The sequence below is a fragment of the Scylla paramamosain genome, unplaced genomic scaffold, assembly GCF_035594125.1.
Source record: "Scylla paramamosain isolate STU-SP2022 unplaced genomic scaffold, ASM3559412v1 Contig2, whole genome shotgun sequence".
Taxonomy (NCBI): Eukaryota; Metazoa; Arthropoda; class Malacostraca; order Decapoda; family Portunidae; genus Scylla; species Scylla paramamosain.
This window is the reverse complement of record NW_026973667.1, coordinates 1,570,001-1,577,500: the sequence shown is the minus strand read 5'-3', so window position 1 is coordinate 1,577,500 and position 7,500 is coordinate 1,570,001. Positions and strand designations below refer to the sequence as shown.

The 7,500-nt window shown below is 43.6% G+C and overlaps 2 protein-coding genes across 2 annotated transcripts in view; both read left to right on the top strand.

Moving 5' to 3' along the window:
• Window positions 1-7,473, top strand: part of LOC135096034 (heat shock 70 kDa protein 12A-like) — an 18,251-nt gene extending 10,778 nt beyond the window's left edge. Inside the window, 13 exon segments of the mRNA XM_063997230.1 lie at window positions 1-84; window positions 1,788-2,021; window positions 3,065-3,263; window positions 4,063-4,122; window positions 5,169-5,193; window positions 5,195-5,295; window positions 5,535-5,746; window positions 5,933-6,055; window positions 6,379-6,519; window positions 6,700-7,008; window positions 7,229-7,281; window positions 7,283-7,321; window positions 7,323-7,473. The exon segment at window positions 1-84 is cut by the window's left edge and continues 92 nt beyond it. Of these exon segments, the coding sequence (XP_063853300.1) occupies window positions 1-84; window positions 1,788-2,021; window positions 3,065-3,263; window positions 4,063-4,122; window positions 5,169-5,193; window positions 5,195-5,295; window positions 5,535-5,746; window positions 5,933-6,055; window positions 6,379-6,519; window positions 6,700-7,008; window positions 7,229-7,281; window positions 7,283-7,321; window positions 7,323-7,440 (1,698 nt within the window). The 3' untranslated portion in view covers window positions 7,441-7,473.
• A 23-nt stretch (window positions 7,474-7,496) lies between these two features.
• LOC135095920 (uncharacterized) overlaps window positions 7,497-7,500 on the top strand; it is a 4,047-nt gene continuing 4,043 nt past the window's right edge. Inside the window, exon 1 of the mRNA XM_063997067.1 lies at window positions 7,497-7,500. This exon is cut by the window's right edge and continues 825 nt beyond it. Within this exon, the coding sequence (XP_063853137.1) occupies window positions 7,497-7,500 (4 nt within the window).

Below are 7,500 nucleotides of genomic sequence, written 5' to 3'. Positions count from 1 at the left end.
GACACCTATCATGACCTTGACCCGCAGGATGCCGCCACCTGGATGTACTTTGACCGCTTCAAGATGGTGCTGCACGCCGACCAGGTACACCAATTACAACAATTACATAGGATTATATAGGGAATTACATAGATTACATAGGATTACTTAAGGAATTATAGTTTCTAAAGGGTTATGTTGACAGGTTCAAGATGGTGCTGCACGCCGATCAGGTACACCGATTACAACAATTACATAGGATTATATAGGGAATTACATAGATTACATAGGATTACTTAGGGAATTACAGTTTCTAAAGGGTTGACAGGTTCAAGATGGTGCTACACTCCGACCAGGTACACCGATTACAACAATTACATAGGATTATATAGGGAATTACATAGATTACATAGGATTACTTAGGGAATTACAGTTTCTAAAGGGTTATGTTGACAGGTTCAAGATGGTGTTGCACTCCGAACAGATACACCGATTACATAGGATTATATATATTTTTTTACGATTTTATAAGTGATTATTTTGATTACATAGAATTTTAAGAGTGTTCCAGATGTTATTGCACGCTGACCAGATGGGAAGATTATATAATTACACAAATTACATAATTATATTGGGAATTACATATATTACGTAAGATTCTTGGAAGATTGGGCTTATTACATTCGATTATATATCTGATTACATTAAATTAGATACCTGAATAGAGAGATTAGGATTATATAGATTACATACATTTCATGGGGTTATATAGAAAATTACATAAACTGCATTATTACATAGCTAATTACATATATTACATAGATAATTACTACACGGTTATAATGGGCTTAAGATTCATCCCATTCTATGTAATTAAATATAATCTATGCGATTACATTTAATTATATAGAGGAGAAAGATTATAACGCGTATAGCTAAGCAGGGAAGAACAGAATTACATACAATTACATAAGAACTAGAGTATTTGCTGAGAGAGAGAGAGAGAGAGAGAGAGAGAGAGAGAGAGAGAGAGAGAGAGAGAGAGAGAGAGAGAGAGAGAGTTACATCATGAAGCAATTATCATTTCAAGTAAATTAGTGATGAATGGGAGGGGGAGAGGGGAGGGGAGAGGGGAGAGGGGAGGAAGGGGAGGGGAGGAAAAAGAGAGAGGGGGAGGAAGTAGAGAGAGAAAAATAGTGAAAGTGGTTGGCTGTGTCATTTAAGGTTATTAGAGAGAGAGAGAGAGAGAGAGAGAGAGAGAGAGAGAGAGAGAGAGAGAGAGAGAGAGAGAGGTGCAAAATTTAATAGAACGATAAAGACAGCAGCTGATTCTCTCTCTCTCTCTCTCTCTCTCTCTCTCTCTCTCTCTCTCTCTCTCTCTCTCTCTCTCTCTCTCTGTGTGTGTGTGTGTGTGTGTGTGTGTGTGTGTGTGTGTGTGTGTGTGTGTGTGTGTGTGTGTGTGTGTGTGTGTGTGTGTGTGTGTGTGTGTGTGTGTGTGTGTGTGTGTGTGTGTGTGTGTGTGTGTGTGTGTGTGACCACGAACCACTAAAAGAGAATTACGGACTTCCTCTCTCTCTCTCTCTCTCTCTCTCTCTCTCTCTCTCTCTCTCTCTCTCTCTCTCTCTCTCTCTCTCTCTCTCTCTCTCTCTCTCTCTCTCTCTCTCTCTCTCTCTCTCTCTCTCTCTCTCTCTCTCTCCTCTCCCCCCCTCACACTGAAATTTACACAAGCCTTCCTTTAAATCAATCCGTTTTCTTTAATGAACTCCCAAACCTTTCAATGAGTCCATTTTCTTTGTCTAACCTCACAGACGCTGAGCAGAGACACATTGATAGAAGCAACGAACGGGCGCCGCCTCCCCGCCCTTCAGGTATTCAGCTACGCCCTCAGGTACTTCAGAGACCACGCCCTTAGGGAATTGAGTGACCAGGCGGGCGTGTGCGGGGGCGTGGGCGTGCTGGAGGAGGACGTCCGGTGGGTGATCACTGTACCGGCCATCTGGAGTCACCCCGCCAAGCAGTTCATGAGGAGCGCTGCTTATCAGGTTAGGAACGTTCAGTTAGGAAGATTAGGTTAGGAAGGTCAGGTTAGGAACGTTCAGTTAGGAAGGTTAGGTTAGGATGGTTAGGTTAGGAAGGTTAGGTTAGGATGGTTAGGTTAGGATGGTTAGGTTAGGATGGTTAGGTTAGGAACGTTAGGTTAGGAAGGTTAAGTTAGGAACGTTAGGTTAGGAAGGTTAGATTAGGAAGGTTAAATTACGAACGTTAGGTTAGGAACGTTCAGTTAGGAAGGTTAGGTTAGGATGGTTAGGTTAGGATGGTTAGATTAGGAAGGTTAGGTTAGGAAGGTTAGGTTAGGAAGGTTAAGTTACGAACGTTAGATTAGGAAGGTTAAGTTACGAACGTTAGGTTAAGAAGATTAGATTAGGAAGGTTAGGTTAGGAACGTTAGGTTAGGAACGTTAAGTTAGGAAGGTTAAGTTAGGAACGTTAGATTAGGAAGGTTAGGTTAGGGAGGTTAGATTAAGATCGTTAAGTTAAGAAGGTTAAATTAGAATAGATAGGTTAGGAACGTTAGGCTAAGGTTAGGTTAGGAACGTTAGGTTAGGAGGATTAGATTAAGAACGTTAGGTTAGGTTAGGACCGTCAAATTAGGAAGATTACGTTAGGTTCGTGCTGTTAGGTTAAGGGTGCCAGGTTAGGAAGGTTGGTTAGTAACAGTGAGTTAGGATCAGTTAAGTTAGGATCATTTAGTTAGCTTAGTTATGGTCACTGAGTTATGGTAGTTAAGATCGTTTCGTTAGGTTAGCAATACGAAGTTAGGATCATTTACTAGTAGGTTAGTAATAGCAGTTAGGATCATTTAGTTAGGAATATTACACTAGAATCATTCAATTCAATTAGGAACATTAAATTAGCACAGCATTAAATTAAACAAATACTAAATTGGAACACTGAATTACGCTAGATTAGAAAACATTAAATTTCTCTTCTCAGTCTTTCCCGTTGTTCCCTACTCGTCCCTAACTCATTCCTAACTCATCCTTAACTCGTCCCTAACTCGTCCCCCTCTTCCACTCGTCCCACAGGCTGGAATGGCGTCCCCAACTCGGCCAGACCAGCTTCTTATTGCCCTGGAACCAGAAGTAGCAGCAATTTACTGTAGAAGGCTCAAAAGACACCAGTTACTGCCCGCCTCCTCCTCTTCCGCCGCCTCTTCCACCCGCTCCCTCCCGCCCCACCTACAGGATGAACCCGCCCCTCCGCCGTCCCCTGACTTGGATAGAGGTGAGTGGGGTGCTGGGGTGTATTTTTGGGGTGTATTGGGGTGAGGGGTAGGGGTGACTGTTGTTGTTGTTGTTGTTGTTGTTGTTGTTGTTGTTGTTGTCTGTTGTTTTCTCACTATTTTTTTACCTATATTTTCAAGTGTGATTTCAAAACCTCTCTCTCTCTCTCTCTCTCTCTCTCTCTCTCTCTCTCTCTCTCTCTCTCTCTCTCTCTCTCTCTCTCTCTCTCTCTCTCTCTCTCTCTCTCTCTCTCTCTCTCTCTCTCTCTCTCTCTCTCTCTCTCTCTCTCTCTCTCTCTCTCTATTGTTCGGAGGAAAAGTCAAGCATATTATTATTATTTTTTATATATTTTTCTATTATTCTCACCAAAAATGTCACAAATTAATTAGTTTCTTTTCTGTTTTAATTATTATTCATTTTATTTTCTTGTTTGATATTCTTTCTTTCTCTCCTTCGTGTTGTTTCATAATTATTTCCCGTCATTCTTTTATTCTTTATTTCATTTCTTGTTTTGTCATGAGTTTTAAAATATTTCTTGTTTATTTGTTTATTTATTTATTTATTTATTTATTTTGTTTCCTGTTCCAATTACTCTCTCTCTCTCTCTCTCTCTCTCTCTCTCTCTCTCTCTCTCTCTCTCTCTCTCTCTCTCTCTCTCTCTCTCTCTCTCTCTCTCTCTACTTTCCTTTTTTCTTTTCCTTATTTATTTTCCTTTTCTATTTCATTAAATCCTCTTTCTCTTTTTTTTCTGTAACATAAATATTTAACCTCCTTTGACCTGACCTGGCGTGACCTTCCAGCAGAGGTGGTCTCCCTGCCCTACCGCAGCCTGGAGACGGTCGCTGATTGGTTGGCGGAAGGTAGTATAAGTCACGTGACCGTTGTTTACGTTTGGGATTTAAAGGTCTTATTTGCACAAGTCTGCCTTCTAATTCCTCCGTTTTCTGTGGGTGCTGGTGATGGTGGTGGTGGTGGTGCTTTTACATATTTTTGGTACTAAATCCTTGTTATTTTCCGCCATTTGTATCTAAAGTCACTTAAATTTTGGTGTATTTTAACCTGAAGCCACAAATTTTTGCTCCATTTTCATCTAAAGCCGTTAAAAGTTTGCAGGAGTTTACCTTTAAGTTGTTACGTTTTCTTTGGTGGCTTGTTTACACTCGGGATTTAAAAGACAGAATTTATACAAGTCTGCCTTTTTAATTCCAATTCCTCCGTTTTCTTTAATGCTTTCGCTATGAATTTTAAATTTTTATACGAGTTTACCTTTTAATTAATCTTTTTTCTTTATAGCTTTATTTATTTTTTCCTAGTTTACCTTAGTGCTCGGGTGTAATTATTAACTTACACGTATTCTCTCTATTTTTCTTTCATTTCTCCTAATTTTTCCTTTCATTCTAAGTGTTTCGGGAATTTATAACAGCAATAATTTTGGATTTCCTTATCAATTTTGTTCCGACTCGAATGCTCTTTTATTTATTTACCCAGTGGCGCGTTTTTTGAAAGCCTTGTTCTCGCCTCTGCTTTCGTACTGAGGCGATTGAATAAAAATGCTTTGGGTGACTTGTATTCTCTCTCTCTCTCTCTCTCTCTCTCTCTCTCTCTCTCTCTCTCTCTCTCTCTCTCTCTCTCTCGGTGGTGGTAATAACATAACAGTAAAGATTTTTATTGTAATACAGTTATACAGCGTTACTTTTGTTTGCAGTAATAGTAATAGTAGTAGTAGTAGTTGTGTACCTAACAATACTACTACTACGACTACTATTTTTCCTCATCCTAACACACACACACACACACACACACACACTAAAAACATCACTAAAACTCATTAATTTGCTCATATCACATTCTAAACACCCCCACACCCTTCCCAGTGTACCGTACCTGACTGTGCACCGTTCCGCAGACACTGTGTACGCTGTGGTGGACTGTGGGGGGTACAGTGGACATCACCGTTCACCAGATGACTGACAGAGTGTCTGGGCATTTAAAGGAGCTGCACAAGGCCACAGGAGGTCCCCACGGGTCAACTGGTGAGATAAATAAACTTTGTTTTTCTTTTGCTTCCTCTTCCTGTTTCTTCCTTCTCTTCCTCTTTTTATCTTCGTCTATTCCTCGTTTTAATTTCATGTCTTTTCTCTTCTCTGTTCTTTCCCATTCCTTCAATTTTTCCTCTTATCTCCTCCATTTCCTTCCTTCCTTCCTTCTTCTCACACACACTACCTCACATACCCCTTCACCCCCTCTCTCTCTCTCTCTCTCTCTCCCTCAGGCGTGGATGCAGAATTTGAGAAGCTGTTGGAGAAAATATTTACTCCTGAATTCCTGGAGACCTTCAAGAGACAAAGACCAGCAGCCCACGTGGATTTAATGATCGCTTTTGAGGCGCGGAAGAGGAACGCCTCGCCACGCCGCGCCACGCCTCTCAATATAGCTCTCCCCTTCTCCTTCATCGACCTCTACAGGAAGATTAAGGGCAGAGATGTGAGTTGGGGAGGAGGGAGGGAGGGAGGGAAAGTTAAGGGGAGGAAAGTAATAGTAGTAGTAGTAGTAGTAGTAGTAGTAATAGTAGTGATGTTTTTTGCCTGTCATGAACTGGTCTCCTTTTCTGTGCTTATCTCTCTCTCTCTCTCTCTCTCTCTCTCTCTCTCTCTCTCTCTCTCTCTGCAGGTCGAGTCAGTAGTAAGGAAGCATCAACACCTGGGAGTGCGTTGGTCTTCCCAGGGCATGTTAAGACTGGAACCAGAGACGATGAAGCAGCTGTTTATACCCACCTTGACCAGTATTACCAAGGTGAGGGGCGGCAGCAGCAGGAGGAGGAGGAGGAGGAGGAGGAGGAGGAGGAGGAGGAGGTGGTGGTAAAGTGAGGAAGGAAGGAAGGTGAGAGAGAGAGATTGATAGAGGAAGATAGAGGAGGAGGAAGGAACTAACACACACACACACACCTTCCTTCAATTTCTCTCTCTCTCTCTCTCTCTCTCTCTCTCTCTCTCTCTCCTCTCCCAGTCTCCTTTCCACCCACTACAACACACCCTGATCCTTCTCCCACCCCCTGACCCCCTCTCCCACCCCCTGACCCCCTCTCCCACCCCCTGACCCCCTCTCCCTCCCCCCAGGCCATTGAGGAGGTACTGTTGAGCCCTGACGTCCAGCGCCTGCAGTACATGTTCCTGGTTGGCGGGTTTGCTGAGAGCGAGCTGCTGCAGACACACATCAGGAACACCTTCTCCTCTAGAGTCAGGGTCGTCATTCCGCAGGTGAGGTGGTCAAAGGTCAGGGGTCATGGGTCTTTGGGGTGTGTCAGAGGTTATCAGGTGCTCTCAAACTTGACTCCTCACTGTAACCTCACATAATTGTCTAAACTAACCTAACCTAACTAACCCAACCCCTTTTAGACCCCTCCAAACCTAACCTGACCTCACGTGACCTCACCCCAGGGCACCAGCTTGGCAATATTACGGGGAGCAGTCCAGTTCGGCCTTGACCCTGGCATCGTGACTGTTCGGAGGTCACGTCTGACTTACGGCGTGGGGGTCCTCAACAAATATGACCCCTTGACCCACCCGGAGGAGAAGAGGGTCACGTCGGGGGGCGGTGAGTGGTGTGCGGACATCTTGGACCGGTTCGTGGTGGTGGACCAGAGCGTGGCGGTGGGGGATGTGGTGGTGAGATCCTACACTCCTGCCACACACGCTCAGAGGACAGTCATCCTACACCTGTATGCCACGGACAGACATGATGCGCAGGTGTGTGTGTGTGTGTGTGTGTGTGTGTACATGACGCGCAGGTGTGTGGGAGAGAGAGAGAGCATGTGTGTGTGTGTGTGTGTGTTTGTGTGTATATAACAAGAAAAAGAGAAAAGAAAAAAGATAATTTGTTTTAATTTTTCTTTACGTCAGAATTGAGAACAAAAATAAATAAATAACTAACAATTTTTTCACCTCTCTCTCTCTCTCTCTCCCACAGTTCGTCACAGAAGAAGGTGTCGAGAGAGTAGGCACCCTGCACCTTGACCTGGGCCCCCCCTTGCTACCCCCACCCCCCACAAGGCACAGGAGAGACCGAGGAGAGAGATTTCTGTCAACATGAAGTTTGGAGAGACAGAAGTGAAGGCGACAGCTGTTGACCACCAAACGAGGCGCTGTGTGAAGGCAGACATTGACTTCCTGACGCTGTGAGGGGCTGTGAGGGTGGTGGGGGGTGAGGGGGGTGCGACAGGTGGCTTTGGTAAGATATGG